The following is a 19,139-nucleotide window of genomic DNA, read 5'->3' as shown; positions in this document are numbered from 1 at the left end:
CCCACAAATAAATCATACAGATGAACCAATAACTTATCTGTCCCATGATATTATGTTCAAAGTTCACAACGGCTCCCAGGAAGAACAAGCATCAACCTCTTTGTTTATAATGACCACTCTTAATGGCAAACATACCAGCATTTGGTCTCTGCTTTTACCTTTACAAAAACTTTCTTAATGAAAGTATAAAGAGATTTTTTCAATAGAATTGGAGGTTGCAATTTTGATCCTACAAAATAATGATTTTATTTTTTTTTTTAAGATAAAAATAAGAGTAATTCCAGTTAAGTGTCAATTTCACTTAAGATGTGACATCAGTGTTCGGTTTTCACAGCCAGCAACATTATGAGATATATTGTACCTAGTTTTTCATGTATAGATATGAATAAAAATTCTGCAAAAAAGTACTACATGAGTACCAAGAAGTCAAAAGTACGCCTTCTAGTAAGGAAAGTGAGTTTCTTTTACTTGGACATCATGAACATGGGTGAAAAGTGGTCACAACTCCTAAGCAATATTTAATGCAGTTGGTATTTTTATGATCCCACCTGTTTTCCAACTAAAACCAAATATTAGGAAATAAATGTAATAACTTTTTAGTATCATTTAAGTGGAAATTTTAAATAAGTTTAAGCACGGAATAATTTTTTTTTAAATTAACTATGAGAAAACCAGTTCATGATTATCACAGTAGTTTAGTAAGGCTGAATTTGGCAAATATTTAAAACTGACAGGTATTTTCATCTCAAAATGTCAAAAAATACATTATTTCCTAAAAGTAAAAACTTATGTTATCAGTATAAAAAGAAACACAAAATACAAGCATTTTGTAACTATTAAAACCTCTGTCTTTAACAATATTTTGCTGTGAGAAACCTCATCTCTGAAATATACACGTAAATTTCTGGAACTGTATTCCCTAATGGGTATAGCCATGGGATAAATATGGAAGTAGAATAAATTTCCACTATCAAGCTTGTAACAATCTCTCTGAAGACTGAAATATTTTTTCTATCATTTTATTAACCATTTTTTACAGATGTTATTTACATTTGTTTGTTTCTTGTAATTCTATTGTGAAATCCCCATTTACTTATGAGACTTGAGCATCTGTAGAAATGATTGCTTATAAGGACCAGAAGAGGGAGCTCAAATTAATATTTTTATTTTTTAAGTTAAAGCAGTATGTTACAGTGTAGAATTTAAAGCTAAATGTACTTTTAAAATATTCATTAGACACTTTGATATATTATGCATTTAAATTAAACTAACAGATTGACCTCTCTGATTGGCATCTGTAGTAATGGCAGTATAGCTCAGAGTTAAGGTAAATGGCCTTTTTTAATCTTTGAATTTAGGCAATTGAGCCTTTCATTCCCTTCTCACTTGGATTCCACTGCCTCCATCAGTCACTGTACGACCTGCATGCCTTCCCAAGAACTCTCCTTCCCTCCCACAGCTGATATCTGAACGAAAATGCAAGTTGCCCGGCACCAAACGCCTTCAACCTCACCTCTTTCCCTCTGCCAGTCAGCCACATGAAGGCGCACAGAGGCATTGTCTCTGGTGGGAATCACAGTTTTGTCAGCTTCTCCCAACTCTTGCTATGAAGTCTCAGTACATACATACTACCTGAAGTCTTCCGTCCAAGAGACACCTTCAAGTATTTTTAAGGACAAACTGACATACACCTCTCTGTTTTCAAAGGACACTAACACAAAGTTAGGTCAGGCTCTGCTTTTGCCTCCCAAACTGCAGCCTCTGACAGCTATTCTGTACCAAGTTCTTGCTGTGCTGCTTGGCAGATTTAAACCACCACAAAAAGTTAAGAAATTTTAAATTTTCCTGTCCCCTACCTTTAGCACAATATATGCTGCCACAGCTGTGAATATGGACATACAATACAAAAGCACATCTCCCTTCTTGAGGGACTCAGTCTGTGTTGGATTACACGTGATGAAAGAGTATCTGTTGAATAAATAAGCCTATATCAAACACTATATAAATATTTGTTTACATGCAATAAATAGCATAACCATTTCCACTTAATGTTTTCAGAAGTTTAATGTAATAGAATCATTATGGACCATATCAAACAAACAGAATCAGGAGGATTCTCCTCTGCTAGAGAAATCTGTCATAACGTATACAAGCAGGATACCTTCAAGTAGCTACTGCGTATGTGTGGACATGGGCTTACAGAACCTCACATGTAAAAAAGTATTTATACATTGCCAAGAATAGAGCCTAGAGAAGTGTGAGAGAAGGAGGGTATGTTTGAATCTTAGGTAAAGGCGGTGAAACCAACAGAAAGAAAAAAAGAAGATTTAAAGAAAAGATTAAAATATCAATATTAGCAGAATAAATTCCGCCAAGTAAAAATCCATGAACAAGATGAGTTCCAAGGACTCTACAAATAAAGAAAGTGTGTCATAAAAGTCTAAGAATGGGACACAGATTTTCTTTGCCCTACTACAATGTAATACTTAAATACATGCTTATTCTCTCAGATCTTGAATAACAGCACTGTAAATCTCTAAATATCATTTTCCATTCTCAAAGGAATATCTATGTAACAATTCTGGAGATTAGAAACGCATTGATTAAAGTACCAATTTTATTACAACAAGATAATTAAAAATTAATTTCAGCAACAGACCAAAACAGCAGAATAAAGAAATGAAGAAATACAAGTATGCGGGTATTCACAGCAAAAAATACTCTCTAATACAATGATTAACACTGTGCCATATACTAACTATTTCTTTATTAATTTCATGGCTTCTTTGATGGTACTGGACTTTTCTCTTTCCGTTTAGCAGCCTTCTCCTTTTTCAGCTGTAACAAAGAAAGACACCAACAGTGGTTCAAGCATTAATTTGCAAGTCAGCCAGTAATGCAATATTAAATTGCTTCATCCAGTCATAAATTTATCAGAGTGATATATGCAATGGAGAGAGCTATAGATCATTATTAGCCCAATCTAGCATTGCTTACTTTTGCATCACAGGACAAGTAAGCATTTCCATAGCTCTGTAGCTCCTCCCCTATTCAAACCAGGGATTCCTTTATCTCTGATAATGGCAATCTAGGTATTTACATATCCCTCCAGGCCAAAGTGCCTCACGAATGTTCACAGTTTTATCTTTATGTCAATGAAAGAAGTTTTATTACAGACATCTAACAGACACAGACTAACCAGCATGCACAAAATCACACAGCAAGTTTGTTGCTGAGGTAGATGCTAAACCTCCATCTCAATGTCTCCTCACTGACCCACAAGGTCGTGTCTTCCTCTCGTAAGATTTTTCTACACAGTAGGCTCTTATAGCATGGTATGATTTACCAACATGCATACATTTAACTCTGCCATTTTGTAGTAAGACTATTAATCCAAACAAATACATCTGTTGTTTTTAGAAGCAAAAGTTGTTCTCGAGTATTGTTACATTAGTGAATGAAATTCTATTTAGAGCAATTATATAAAAGGGATGCATGGATTTTTGCACCTCATCTAACATAAGATAGCATGTTGCTATCAAAAATGCAAGGAAAAAGAAAATAATATTTTTAACACGCTTTTTTTCTTCCCCATAAAATAGTGTCAAAAGGAAGCAAGGCCCCAGTCCTGATCTGGATGTCTACAAATGAACTCACTGCTAAGCAATTCTGTTGTTAGTCTACACAGAAACTCATTTTAAAACATTTTTCCACATCTGGAGGCTTGAGGTTTGTATCTGAAATTCCTGCTACCTTTTGCAAAGAAAATAAAATCTTAAGGGGAAAAAGAAATGTAGCAATTTGGATTTGACAGTAACATGTTTTCTCCTATAAACTGATAATGTATTTGTAACATCTTATCCTATTTTGAGATGATTTCCAAAATAAAGAAAATTATTTAAAATTTCACAAAGCTACAACAGCTTTCTCATTAACAAACACCTTGTTGCAAGCAGCGAGCATAACAGCAATTAAGATTTTAAAAGATAATTATCTAACACTGCCTTACAAAAGAATTGATAAATAGTCAAGACATACTTCCAGCTGAGACAGTGGAGCTAAGGAGCTAATGTAGGGAAAGTGTTCTTTAAGAACACCTCAAGATGTATTTAAGCATCTAAGTAACCTACACCACAGGGCATTTAAATTTAAGATAGACAGTGGGGTGGAGGAGGCACCTCAAAGGGGGTGATTCAGATCATCTAAGACACATCAGATTTAGCCCAACTGCACAGACATTCGCGTTAAGGAAAACATCATAAATGGTTTTATAAATGAGGTAGCAAAACACACAATCCTAAATGTCACCGGGGACTTTCTGCGAGTCTGCTTTGTTGGGGGTGGTTTTGTCACATAGGAAAATATTTTATTTTTCTGTAATGGAGAGTTACCTCACTAAAAATCTGCCCTGTTAAGGTAAACACCATCCCAGACATGACTGGCCTCTGAAATCCTGCAATAGCTCATAATTGTACTTAAAACTTTATTTTAGGAAGCTAGTGTCTTCTCAGGAAGCGAACAAATGATATAATGCATTTATATGCCACTTAAATCATACATGTATCTTTTTTAGACATCCTCTTGTGAAAATACATTTGAATTAAGCAATAAATGCAGTAACTTGCCCGTTCTTGAAAACGTTTTTCAAAGTAAGCCATGTCATCATCTTCTGAATGCCTTCCATGAGAAACTTGCCTTGTAGCACTAGAACCACCTGGCAAAAAAAAACAAAAAAAAAACAAAACACCATCCATAGTTATGTTTTATGTTTAGCAAAACACATTTAAAATGAGAACTCACTTTACAGGCAAGTAACAAAACCCAGCAATTGGGACCAAAGAGTAACATTTTTAGTCTAGGCTAGTGGCTATTATAAATACTCTTGGAGGAGTTCAACAGTTACATTAATTGCTAAATACTTATACTAAATAAGGGACATAAAATAAGCATAACCGATCCATAATTCCATGCAGAAAATACTTTCTGGCAGAAGGCAGTTTCACAGGATTGCACTGAATATGTATGACCCATTCGGATACAATGAGCTTCTAGTAGGAACTAAAAATTTAAAAAACTGACCAAATGAATAAATGACACCATTAATGGGGAAGATACCAAATGCTACAAAAAATCATTAAAGTTAAAAAGCATATCATGAGCAAAAATAACAAGCAGTGACAAACCAGTTATTCTAAGCACTTCAAGTACATGAATGTTGCACTAACTTTTCATATAATAAGGCTTCAATATGCATTTTAATTTTTAACTTTTATTTTAGCCCAAGCATCCTTCAACTCATAAATAAAATAAACTAATTTTATATTAAATACTTTTTGTAAAACAGCATTATCCTACTAATATAGCACCTGCTATCTGTGAGATGGTTTGAGCAGAACTAGAAGGTGCCTGAAACGCTTTTAGAAATGGATGATCCATGCTGCTAACAGGGGATTCTAAAAGTTCATCAGAAGGAGCCCCTGTTAGAAAATAAGTTGAATTAAAACAAAAATTAACGTCATGAGATATATTAAGAACATACATGATGGGGTCAAAACAAGGCTACAGATTCATACCTACAACACCCACTGCAGACCCCATAAACTCGAGTTAACAAAAGCATTACAGAAGATGGCTTCAAAGGAAATGAAAAGTTTTGGTTTTTTAATTGTTATGGCTATGCTATAGTTTCTAAACTTCAGACAAAGACAGGAAACCAGATCAGAATTTTTAAAAGCAATAATGAGTACATGGCAATAATAAATATAACAGTATTTCAGGACAAAATGTCTCCATTACTAAATGACACAAAATCACAGAGCAGCAGAGGTATCGAGGCCAACTAATATCCCTGTCAAAACCCAAAGTTCTACAAATGACCTCTTTTTCTTACGAACACCTATTAACTTTGAGTTAAAAAAAAAATAATGCTGTAACCGTATAACCAGGAAATACCTGGACAGTATTAGGCTAAAGGATTAACGCAAATATAACATCGAAGTATTATGACATGGAGGAGAAAAACAGAAGTTACAGAGTTCTTTCTAAAAGAAATGCTCCACTTCAACCAGAAGCTACGGGGTTGAACACCAGAAATGCTGGTAAAGAATTTTTTTATTGATTCACTACAGGAAGTTGGACAAAGTGGTCACAGTGGTCTCTTCGCACATAAGGAGTGCTGGAAAAAGTAAAAAGAACCTGTCCTTAAGCCATACTCCTATTGATCTAGTTTGCCTTCAAACTCTGAAAATCTATGTTGAATTACTACTTTTCAGAACTACTTAGTTGAAGAATTAAAATTTCATCTCAGGTCAGCTGCACTTACCTATTCCGCTGTCATCGAGTCTCATGTAGCCTGCTGCTAGTGAACTAAAACCAGTCAGTCCTCCCATAGCAGCATAAGGAACATCCTCCCCCACAGGCTTTCCTTGGGCTAAGCGCTCTTGTTTAGTTTCCACTACTGTTTCATGAGCATATGTTGGCTGCCCACATGCACAGGTAAAGCAACTATGAAAGCCCGAACACTTGGAACCTAATCAACAAATAAATAAGCATAATGAGTGAGATTAGAATGGAATTTATACTTCATGGCAGACAAAGCGGTGTTTCCCTAAACTGATCCTGTGAAAAACTAGAGTTCCTTCCCTGCAAAAACATCCAGCTATGCTTTCTATTTGGAAGCACATATATGATTTGGGGCCAAGCAATCAGCTGTCTTTGCTGCAACCTTTGACAGCCTCTTTTCATCATGATATGAAAATGCAGGAGAAGGGATGGGTGTGGGGATTAGATCAGAGGGGTCGTCAAGTCTCAGGGTCTCATTCAGTCAAGTTTTTAGTACCTCAGAAGATGGAGATTCCACCTCCTGGATCAATGTTGGTCTTCCCTTGGAGCAGACATTTCTTTCCTAATATCTAATTGGATTTCCTATGTTGCAACTTGCAGCCAATTTTGGCAGTATTATCTCCAAATGTGTACAGCACATGTCAATGTTGCATGGCCAGAAAACTTCAAATCGCAATTTATGATACAAATCACAATTTAAATGTCTTTTAAAATTAGCAAAATTATCTGGGTAGTAAACAGAGGCTGTGGCAACAGCAAAGTAGGTTCTACGTAAGAGTACCGTGAGACTGACTTTCAGGGGGTTTTTAAGCTTGCGTAGCCACAGGATGTAACTGAAATAGTTACACAAATGACATGGGACATTCAGAAACATGGAGTGAAGTGATGTATCTGCCCTAGCTCCAGCTAAGACTGTCATCAAAACCCTGCCGGAGCAATGATGTGAACAAGAAACTGAGGAACTGATTTTGCAAACGTTTCATTATACAAATTACCCTGCTTCCAGCTCATGGTTACACTTCATTTTGCAGAGGACCAAAAAAGATTCTTTTTAAGTCTTGTGTAGTATGTTCAAGGATCACATTCTTGGAAGTGTTAAAGGCTTTTTCATATCATTTTGGGCACTTCTCAGTAACAGAGCTCCTACTCTGTATTTGGATACAGAATAAAGTATATCCAATATATAAAGTGCAACAGCAATATTTTTTTCAATTATAAAGAGAGTACGTCTCTAATTTATCTATCACATTAGATTTCTACAGCACTGGGCTAGACTAACACCAGTACATTAAAACAACACAAGTCCAAAACAGAAGCAAGTCTTGGCACTTCTCTATGTAATCTTTGAAGCCCTCGGAAGTGTCAGGTATTTTTGCGAAATGCTAGGAAAAGTGCATAATATAAATGATTATTAAAAACACTGTGTTCTAAGGATTCAGTCTGAATCATCCAATTGCACATTTAAGATTTTCACATTGCTTAAAGCAATTTCTTGAAATGCTGTCATATAAATATTTTATGTTTTATTCTGTGGGACATGATTCTTATCCAGCAAAAGTTGTTTATGATTTTTCCTGTACAAATTAGACAGACTTCATGAAAGAAATTTACTAACAGTATGGAACTCTTAACAAAAAAAATTTCAGCTTATGTAACGAGGTTTCAAACTAAAACATCTTTATGCATTATTTAGTTTCTACGGTTAATAATTACTGTTGTTTCATTACAGTAACCTCAAACAACTGAAGAAAAAAGATTCCTCTTAATGCCTTCTCAAACCTTTTGCTCGAAACTCCATGCCCATTTGCATTTCTAGACCCACAATCCGTATGCTTGGGAACTGCTTTGTTAGAGTGCTAACAATAGTATAATTTGGGAACAGAGTGCTACTTCCTATTGAGTTGAGAAAAGATATAAAAATACACTAACATTATATTCAGCCAGGCAATAGAGGCACAGAGATCAACACTTCTCTCTCTCAAACTACCAAGTTCAAGTAGAGAAGCCATGTGCATGCGGCAGTGGAAATGACAAACTGCAAATGGGGTGCTTTCATACTGCCTAACTTAAGGTGGCTGTCTCCATATGTACCTAACCAAATCATTCAGAAACTTATGCTCCTTCACAGAACTTGGGGAAGCTAAGGATGTTGTTCTAAACCCTCCCATGCAAAAGGCGATGTCTTCCTTCCCATTTCCCATCCTTCTGCAATGACCAAAATGCACATCAGTGACAAGTGGCAGCACATACCTAACACTCTGGGCAGAATACAGATCCCTAACATGCTGTTCCTGTTAAGTTTCCTAGCAAAGAATGCTGCAAGTCCATCACCAACTTACAAGAGTTACACGAAAATCCAGGCGCTGCACTGTGCTGATCAGCAAAGTGTTTGCACCTACAACGGATGGGCTGTGTGCCATTTAGAGGGACATAGTGATAGGACTGGCACGGACAACGGCTCACTCTACAAGGCACACAAATAGGACGATCTTTGGGAATCACTTCATAGTCCGTTTTGTGTTGTTTATACCTAAAACAGGCAAAAATAGTAACTTTTATAACTTTGTTAGTATTCGTCAGAAAACTGAAGGGATTCTAATTTATCTTACAAGTTTTGTTTCGAAGTATCTTTAATTATATTAACTACTGCTAATTGTTAATTTTCAATTAAATGCATATCAGGTGCTTTTACATCCATTCATCACATAAATATCACAAAATGCTACATTTTTACAGTACTATCAGAATCAATCTGATCTAAAATAACTCACACCTTAAAGCGAATTTATTGAAGACTACAAAAAATCATTTTAGCCTCAAAAAATGTATGGAGATTTAGATTTAAAAACAGTTATTATGATTTAAAACCTAATTCTCTCAACCCCTAGACCTTAAATTAACTTGCCTATACTGTACTGTAATGTATCTGGAAACATTTTACATTTTTCTGATTTTAAAAAATACAACAGTTCAAGAAAATGAAAAGATTCCTACCGGTGAGTACAAAAGCACAGCGTCTCTGGTCCCACAAGCTTACAGTCCATACCAGTTGGTGATCTCCAGCTCACATACAACCTGTTCTGTAACCGAATTGGTAATACTTTTCTTTTGTACTCCTCATATTCCTCAGGGGTAAAGAGCTTTCCTCCATCATCATCACCTACAATTCTGTAAGCACATCATAAAAAAACCATATGAGAAAATGAAGACCATAAAAGTAGGTTTCTCAAGATATTTTTCAAATAATATATAACAACACTCTTGCTTTCAATGCAAAAACAAAAACCTTATCTTTCATAATACTGTTCTAGTGATATACATTTAACAGAACTATAGCTGATCTTTAGAGAAATTTTGTGAATAACGCTCCTTTAAAAAATTTGCTCTGATGGACTGAAAACCAGGGTCATAAGAAAGAAGGAAAAAAATTAATACAGCAAACTACCAAGCTCCTTTTCATACGGCAGAAAAAGCAATGGGCATCAAGAGTCGTGTAACCAGCCGGCCCTGCCTCAGACTTCTTGAATGACATCTGGCGAGTCACTTCACCCATCTACACCTAACTGTACTGCAGACCTGTATCAGGTTATCTAATCTTAGTCTAGGCTGAATAAGATTACTCAACCGCAAGTAGGTAACCACACTGCCATCAAATTAACAAGCAATTAAACATCCAGGCTGTCTTCTGCTTTTCAAGAAGACTATGTTAGTTTCTGTACATAAAGGCGATAGCAGCCGTATCCCATACCTCAGACAGACCCATTTGTTTAAGCTATCATTATGTTCAAATTCAAAGTCACCAAATAGCTGGAACTCTGGAGCAGCATCCAAATTCTGCATTTATGGAGACAACTGAAGACGGTAAGTAAAATCTGTAAAATGCAATTTAGACTTTAATTGCAGCACTTAACTATGCTGAAAATTAGACTAATGCCTGTAAATCTATCAGTTATTACCTGTTGGGTGTGCTAGCCTGGTCTAGTGGGAGGTGTCCCTGCCCACGGCAGGGGGGTTGGAACTAGATGACCCTTAAAAGTCCCTTCCAACCCAAACCATTCTATGATTCTTCATCAAATATTCTGTGAATCTGTACACTGGCAGTGCTGTACAGCACCAGAATAATGTGTCAACACATCACCGTCATTTGCCTGTCAGTCCAGCCCACACCCACTGAATCTGTGTGTAACAACACACCGCTGCGCCTACCACCTCTGATGTTTTTTACTCAGGGTTTCCCTATGCTAAATCGAGACAACATTGCAGTACTATGACTGAGATCGTGTTTATTTTTGCTCAGGATCGACTCTTCAAGAGGAGCAGCGACGAGATTAGCAAAAACACGTAGGAGTGTAAAGGACATGCGTTTATATGCTGAAAAACACAATTCACGCCGAGGACAGCCCGCGCTCCCCGGCGGAGCAGCACCGTTGGTGGGGGACCCCTCACCCCTCATGGTGCTGAGGCGCTGCCAGGCCGGGGCACAGGCCCGGTCCCGAGAAAGGACGCGTCACCTCGCTGGCAGCCGGTCACCATTTACAACATGCCTTCACACCGGCGGGGCAGGCAGGGACGACGTCCCCGGGGGCTGCCTCTTCACCGCAGGCCAGGGAGAGAGACTCCTCCTCGGCGGAGAGCCGCCCTCGGGCACCTGCAGGGTGTCAGTCAGGCCGCTTCCCATCTCGCCGGTAAATGGCGGGGGAGGGGGTGTTGTGTGACACACCGAAGGCGCCGCGGATCCCGGAGAAGCGGCTTCAGGACGGCGGAAGACGTCCTGAGCGGCGCCCGGGCCGCCGGGATTTCCTCAGAGGAACCGCGGGCAAGGAGGGAAAACCGCCTCCCCCTACCCCTCTCCTCTGCCCAGCGAGGGCGGGCGAGGCCCGGCCCCGCTCCTTCCCTCCACCTCACCGCCGGTACTCCCAGTACTCCGCCAGGGCCACCTCATCCAGCTGCAGCCGCTCCATGCCGTCCCCACCGCCCTGGGGCCGCCGTTGGGCAGGCCGCCCGAGGCGCGGCGGGCGGGGCGGCTGCGCGCCCGCGGCAGCAGGTCCCCGGCGCATCCGCAGGGCGGGCGGCGGAGGGACGTGCGGGGCCGCTGCCGGCGCTGCGCCAGCGTGTGCGGGCACGGCGGGCCCGCGAGGGGGCTCACACGGCCCCCACGGGAGGGGATTGGTGGTTACCCCCCTTCGCATCCTGCTGAAAGACCCAGAGAAGGCACCTTCAGTGAACTGCAGGGCTGGGACATGTCTGCCTACGGGTGCGGAGCCTCAGAAAGGGCGCTGACGCAGCCACCGACAAAACCAACCATCCAGCATATCCATGTCCACCCCAAGCCCTCCTGTCTTCTGCCCCTGCGCTCCTGTTGTCCTGAGTGGCTGCAAAGGTAGACCTTACTATGTTTCTGGTGGGTAGGTGAGGGGTGTTCTTGTTTGGTGACTGATTCCCTGGTAGATGTAAGGGAGGGAAGCCTCAGGGGTGCTCAAGCTGGAGACAGGGAGAGCTCAGGACCGCCTCTCATGAGCGGAACCTGCATTAGATCCCCTTATGTGCACCTCGACACCACACCTGCCCTGCGATGGCATGCCCAGCACAGAACATGCAGAAAGGCCCAATCTACAACTACCTGGAAGGAGGCTGTAGTGAGATGGAGGTCAGTCTCTTCTCCAAAGTAACAGGTGACAGGACAAGAGGAAAGGGCCTTAAATTGTGCCAGGGGAAGTTTAGATTGGATATTAGGAAAAATTTCTTCACGGAAAGAGTTGTCAAGCCTTGGAACAGGCTTCCCAGGGAAGTGGTTGAGTTGCCATCCTTGGAAGTATTAAAAAGACAAGTAGACATGGTGCTGAGGGACATGGTTTGGTGGTAACTTGGCAGTGCTGGGTTAACAGTTGGACTTGATGATCTTAAAGGTCTCTTTGAACCAAAAAGGATTCTGTACACAAGAGGTATGTTGTGGGTACAGGAATAGTTCTACAATATCCTGGCAAAGGATAAAGTACAGTTGTATTCTTTACCTACAAAAATTTCCTCCAGCCTGCCTGAACTAAAAAACCAAAAAGCCTTGCTGCCTGCACTCAAGAAGCACAATTGCGATGACCTCCGATTGCTCTTAGCTGATACTGCTGCCTTGAAAAAAGGCTGTACTATGGGTCTTGTGTAACAACATGACAGTGCTGCTGTACAGTATAAATGAGGCTCTGCACGGCAAGGCAATATATATTTGTTCTGCTACTACATGTTAGCTCAGAGGCGTAAGTTTTCAATAAGAGTAACATTAACCATATTAAGTCTATCACCTGCAATCATTTGATTCTAGTAGTAGTGTGCATTTCCTCTTTTTAGTTACCCCTTTTTCCTGTACATCAACAGCAAGTCTATCCTACAGTACCATGCTTACCTTCCTAGAAGGTAAGTGGACTGCCGTCACTTCAGTCCCGCTAGGAATAATTAGTGCATGCTGGTAAGGCTTACTCAGGCTCCAGTTACTGCCATAGTCTTGTTTAACCTTTAAATTCCCACTCAAGCTAAATAAATAAACAAACCATGTAAGTTACCAGTTTTCACCAGTTCCATGCTCTGGCCAATATACATCCCCATTTGCTTCCGATTCTGCTGTTGTGCACTGTATACAAATAAAAGGTCCCAGGAATGTACTATGTAAAAAAAATGCTAACAAAATTATGCATGACTTGGCTTTCATTCCCACGCCAAGCAATATAATGAAAGTCAACAGTAGTATTCTTTTAGTAGGAGTAGAAAGACAGGGTGTGGTTTATTACTACGTTGATGAGCTGTAACCAAGTTGACTATTGCCAAGTCACAAGTCTTCCCTTTATTGTGGATTATGTCTTTAGTTTTGCAAAGTTTACTGAGAATAGGTAACACCTTTTATTAGATCAACTGATACAATGGGGAAAACAGACAAGCTTTATAGCAACCAAGTCTTTCTTCAGGTTTAGCTTTGACAGACAACGTCGCACTCCAGGACAAAGGTTCTTTAGTTTTTACAGATTGAGTTGATGGCAAAGATGCTAGCAAAAAGAAAAGCACTCAGATATTAAAATTATTTTCCTGTCTTAAAGTTCTAGTATTCAGTTTATTAACTAGATAAAAATTATACACTACATTACAGCCTCTGTATAATGCTTACTGAAGAGAGATGTCTGAAAACTCAATTTTGGCATAAGCATGACCATTTCTCCCTGTTTTTCCCCCTACTCCAAGTGTTTTTAATTTTTAGCTTGAGTAAAAAGGAAGTGACTTTGTAAACAAATCCATTCCAAATATTTACTTTTCAACAAACAAATATTTAATATTTTGAGGCAGGTGTAAAGAACATCAAACAGTGGAAGATGCCATGTACATTCTTTAATTCTTGATCTTTAGCATAATGCAGTATATGTCTTGTTCCTTAATGTATACATTTAACAAAGAAACCACTTCCCCTGGATGCCAGCCCTTCACTTGTTGCTGTAGATCTGGAATTTCAAAGTTACCTCAGTGGGTGAGTTTAGACCTATGGAGAGTTTCATTCTCAGTGCATGAAGGAATCTACAAAGTGAAGAACATGACCCAGTTACAACATCAAGGAACTCAATGGATGCTTGGTGTTGGGAGGATAGCCAGGCTCTTTTCAGTGGTGCCCAGTGACAGGACAAGGGGTAACGGGCACAAACTTGAGCATAGGAAGTTCCATCTAAACATGAGGAGAAACTTCTTTGAGGGTGGCAGAGCGCTGGAACAGGCTGCCCGGAGAGGTGGTGGAGTCTCTGTCTCCAGAGACATTCAAAACCCACTTGGACGCGTTCCTGTGCAACCTGCTCTAGGTGACCCTGCTCTGGCAGGGGGGTTGGACTAGATGATCCCTGACAGTCCCTTCCATCCCCTACCATTCTGTGAACTCAACCATAGAACTCTTCAGAGCAGAGACAGTCCCTATCTTTGTGTTTTAGAGAGAATGCAGAGCTGTTGATCCTAAAAAAAAATAAAATACTGTTGCCATTTATCTAGAACGGCGTGAAAGATGTATTTCATTTAGGACATGAAAGCTGCCTCTTGATATCATAATCTTACATCAAACTCACTGACATTTTTTGAAAGCTCTTCCATTATAATACATGTTTTGTTTATAGTGCAAGACAAAAGGAGGCCAACTTTGGGAAACACTCGTAACCAAAGATGGTTCTTAGATTGGCAATCCACAATTCCCACTTCCTCTCCATGTGCACCAAACACCACCATCATGTTGAAAAAACTCCCCTGTGTTTGAAGGCTGTAGTCAATAGATCACAGGCTGCTCTTTCTGATACTGCGCTATCTTTGCAAACTGACTGCTGCCTCTTGATACAAACATATTGGTCACCTAGTGACTGAATACGTGAGCAAAAGGTGTAGTACATTTTTCTTAATTGAGCTTTACGAAATTGATGTTTAAATTGTGTTTTGCATGTTAGCATAAGCTATGAGCCCTCAGACTGTCAAAACGAGAACCAAAAGTATAGGCTTTTTCCATATAATAAAATGTGCCTGTCAAAAAGGTACAGCAATTCAAGGAAATCTCCAGGTTGTTTTGCACTGGGCAAGCCGCCAGCATTGAAGCAGAAGGTGAAGAGAGATGTCACAAGGACCAAGGCAGTGTTTTGCCAAAACATCCCCCAAAGAGAGGCGAAACAACAGGGAGACTCTCAGGTTGCCAGCAGCATCTAAATGAGGTGATAGGGCATATGGTCTGGGCATTTGTCCTGTGGCTATGCCACATGTATAAGAAATTTCAGCAGAGCAGCCAGCACTGCCGTACAACACGTGGGTTGTCACACTGTGATCTGAATGGGAACAGGTCACTCAAAGGCAGAAGAGACATCAGCACGCCCTCACTGCAGTCGATACAGCTTCAAGTAAATTAGCTGAGGAAAATAAAAAACACACAAAAAGGTCAGGATTGTTTCTCTGGGGAAAGGAAAAATTCCTCCTGTGACCAAAACTTTGAAAAAGAAACAGATGGGGAAAGGGAATCTTGAAAGCAGGACAAGAAACTCTGCAGGCAGGGAATTTGAACGTACTGAGGAGCATGCTGCTGCACAGGAGCTGCATAAAACTGAAGATCTTTGAGATACCTTATCTGTATGCGTATTTCTCTGTTGCCAGAGATCCCAGCACCGCCAGTAGAATTGGGGGAAGAGCTCTGGCAAGCCTCGTTCACACAGAATGAGCTAAGCTCCTATGTCATAGGTTGATGTACCTCATCTGTGCAAGATCTTTGTTAAAAACAGTGCTCTGAAATACAGTTTGGGTTTGGAGAGCAGAGACACGTTTCTGAATTAGGCAGCTTTTGGTGAGGGCTACAAATGTTAGTCCATATTGTTCTTTAGTACCAGATTACCTGTGAACAGTTGGTGTGAAGGTGTTGAGAATAGGAAATCAAAAGTAATTTTTTGTGGGGCACCTGTCCTATGAACTACCTCCCATCTTAAAAACTGAGGATTTATTCACAGATTTGATTATAGCAATAATTCCTATTCCCGATTCCAACAATTCCCACAAATTCCCAAATAGCAGGAAAAAAAAAAAACTAAACCAAAAGGCCTGTGAAGAGGCCATGCCACAAGGTAAGCAAAAGGAACAAAAATCCAGATGGCATGGTTTACCTCCTATGGTTGTGATGTAGCATACGGACGCTGCTGGCCTAAGATCTTGGAACACATCAAAGTGGGTTGAACATATGGACGCTCACTCGCAGTAGAGCTCTGTGAGACCTAAGGTGCTGCCTACACATCAAAGGCAACAGCTTAATGCTGCGTAGGGTGTTGACAGTCTCTCTCAACACCCTCTGTTAACAATAAAATGTGTGACCCTTTAAGTTTTTTTAAAACCCTTACAAGTTTGACAAGTGCTTTAAAATTCATCTTGGTGAAATATCTACACGAATTGAAGATAGCTACTTTATTAATGCAAGAATAAATAATTTAGAAATAACTTTTTAAATATTTGAGACCTCAATTCATCATTTTGAAGTAGTAGTTAGTCATTCTATTTCTATGCTTTTGGTCAATGACTATCTCTAATTAGCTATTTTGAAAATGCGAAGAATTGGAGTAAAGAATAACGGAGAGTTTCCATCAAATTGTGTCCTTCCTCCATTTTTGTTATCAATACTTTGATATACTTAAAAGCAAATGCAAGCAATACTTATTATAAACTTTTAACTGTGACCATATTATGCTACAATAAAAATTAGTTTGCATATTATTAACCCTAGTTTAGAGATATTTAAAAAGTGTCAACACATTTCTCTTCAGTTTTGCTATCAGAGAAACAGAACATGATTAGACATCTACTGAACAGAGTAAGTTGATGAACGCCACAGGGAATATGCAAGCAAGGATCAATTCATAATGAAAGTTTTTTGCTGGAGGTACTGACAAACATAGTTGCGAAATTTGTAGTAATTAAGATCACTTAACAGATAAGATCATTCCATAGCATGTGATGCCACTGCTGTTTAAGTTATGTGATTTCATATAGGCATGTAATGGGAGGTTTCTTCTTTAACTTGGGCTGCATTTTAATAACCTACATTAAATTTTTAAACAGATACAAATGTACGCGTGCATCATCTCAGACACACTGAAATGTAGCAAAACAATTCAGTAACAGTCTATGCCACGTGAGAAACATTGCAAAAGTCTAATTCACCTTCTTAGCTGCTACAAAAAGAAGTCTCCCATTTCACTCTTGCCTTTGAACAAGTATTTTACATACTATCAAATACATTAAATCAAACGCCACAGAACACAGACAGTGTTGTTTTGTGAAGCATGTGCTAAGGAAAGGACATAATCTCAGGTAAGGTGGTTATATTTGGATTAATTGTTAAAGATTTCAATAGACACTCTACATGACCTTAAAAAAACCCACAACAATTAAGGAAAAATGTTTTACAGATTTAGCTCATTCCATTAATTTGAGTATTTTGAGGAAGTATTTTCTAAAAGGTTTTTAAGAAAAAATAATAAACTGGGATCTTAAATTTTATGTAGTCATCTTTCTAAATAAACTTCCTGCAGAGGTTCCCAAATTTACTCTGCTTCTGCGTTCCCAGAAACAAAGGCTGCAACAGCAGTGATTTTTGCCTGCTGTTTTCGTATGCCTTTCGTACGTACCTGCACAGGAGGCACTTGGTAACTTAGGCAACTTGCACACACACACGATGCAGTTTGAGAATCTCTGCATTTGCAAATATTTTCAGTTAGAATTTAGATCTATCTAGCCAGCCTCTTTAAATTATTGTGTCACTGAAAAACAAGTATTTAGCAGTTATTTGGAAAAACAGACAACTCTGCAATACGTTTGGCATACTGGATGCCAAGGATACCGATGTTTCACCACACTTACTACAAGAACCTCTACATCCTTGTGCCATGTTTCTGTATTTTTTAAATTATTTCATTAAAAACAGATCAGCAAACTTCTGTGACTCTAACAGTGAATAGTATGTTTCAGTGAAGCATCTGTCTGCCTGTCCATCCATTCATCCCAAAGGTTCTTTAACGTGGGACCACTCGACACTTTGTCTTCTTCACGCACAATTGTTAGACGATGCTTGAATATCTTAATTACATTAAGATTACTATGGCAAGATTCAGAAGTGGTTTATTTGGGCGAAAAAAGCAACAAAAAGCCAGGGAATCAAGACAATCTTCCCTAAGATGTTTGCCTGCCAGTTACTTGGTCGTGGAACTTGAGAGCTGTATTGAGACCTGTGGTGCTTCCAGATCTTTAGACAGCAATCAATATACTCTTTTCTTTCCATTTTTCTTCATTACAACTTTTGTTTGGGAGTGGATCTGTAACATTTTTTGCTACCTACATTAAACAATCATTCACAGGCACAGGAAGGTCTACCAATTACCTAGTGAAATCGGCTGGTAAACACTCATGAGGCAAGTTACAGCTGGGAAAATTTAAGCCTCATAATTTACTAAAAGATTTAAAGAACAAAAACAAACCACTACCACCCCCAAATCAGGAGTTCGTTATATAAGGAGGTTATATGTCCCCCTGCCCTCCAAAGAAAAAGAAAAGGAAAAAAACCCAAGCCCAATCCAGCCTAAGAACGAACCAACCTTAAGGAGATTCTGTTTTTCACAAGACTTGAAGCAGGTCACTTTGGAGGGGGGGATTTGTGATGTCATCTGAAATAGGAAATACATAGCTGCATCATAAAAACTGTAGCACAGCAGAAATACTAGTTAATTATTTCTTAAAAAAATAATCTAAAAAAAATGTTTGGCAACAGAACCAAATGCTGTGATACTATCAAGCCTTTTGGACCTGGTGTGAATTGTAGGCTTTCTCTTCCTTCTTTTTCACAAGCCCTTGGGTTATTTACACAACCTCCTGCCATTGCAGGGCTGCTACACCTCTCAAAATATGTTATAAAGGTGGCTGCAGGGTAGAACACGCAGATGTTTTCTTGCTAGTGTTGTTGATAGAAAAGGCAGCTGAGACCCTCTCCTTATCTCCTCCTTACCCTCTTTTCCTTAGTCTGTACACTTGAAGTTTAGCTTTGCCACTCTCAAAAGTGCTGTCATCTCAGCAGAAAAGATGAAGCTCAGCTTTCACCCCCTGCACTGCTGGAGCACAGAAATCATGGAAGTAGTACTGTGCTAGATAGATGGTGAAGGGAGAACACAAGTCAGAGGCATGGCATGGCAATAACGCACAGAACAAGACTAGCCATGAAAAGAGGGGCAAGACTTATCATAGACACTGATGTATTGTTCTATCAACCCCCTAATAAT

The 19,139-nt window shown here is 39.4% G+C and overlaps 1 protein-coding gene across 7 annotated transcripts in view; it reads right to left on the bottom strand.

The window, feature by feature from the left end:
* Positions 1-1,045: 1,045 nt before the first annotated feature.
* FAM221A (family with sequence similarity 221 member A) overlaps positions 1,046-19,139 on the bottom strand; it is a 34,518-nt gene continuing 16,424 nt past the window's right edge. The window contains exons 1-8 of one of the 7 annotated variants that reach the window (XM_063325012.1): positions 11,280-11,410; positions 10,091-10,176; positions 9,337-9,510; positions 8,682-8,872; positions 6,323-6,529; positions 5,367-5,477; positions 4,626-4,714; positions 1,046-2,838 (exon numbers count right to left, since the gene is read on the bottom strand). In XM_063325012.1, the coding sequence (XP_063181082.1) occupies positions 2,776-2,838; positions 4,626-4,714; positions 5,367-5,477; positions 6,323-6,529; positions 8,682-8,872; positions 9,337-9,510; positions 10,091-10,176; positions 11,280-11,399 (1,041 nt within the window). In that variant the 5' untranslated portion in view covers positions 11,400-11,410 and the 3' untranslated portion in view covers positions 1,046-2,775. Of the gene's footprint in view, positions 2,839-4,625; positions 4,715-5,366; positions 5,478-6,322; positions 6,530-8,681; positions 8,873-9,336; positions 9,511-10,090; positions 10,215-11,186; positions 11,427-18,461; positions 18,511-19,139 lie in introns of those variants that run through there. The other 6 variants (XM_063325015.1, XM_063325018.1, XM_063325014.1 and 3 more) reach the window with 6 other exon arrangements.

This window comes from Chroicocephalus ridibundus, chromosome 2 (assembly GCF_963924245.1).
Source record: "Chroicocephalus ridibundus chromosome 2, bChrRid1.1, whole genome shotgun sequence".
NCBI classification, from domain to species: Eukaryota; Metazoa; Chordata; class Aves; order Charadriiformes; family Laridae; genus Chroicocephalus; species Chroicocephalus ridibundus.
The sequence above is the reverse complement of the archived record's forward strand: the minus strand, read 5'-3'. Positions and strand labels throughout refer to the sequence as shown.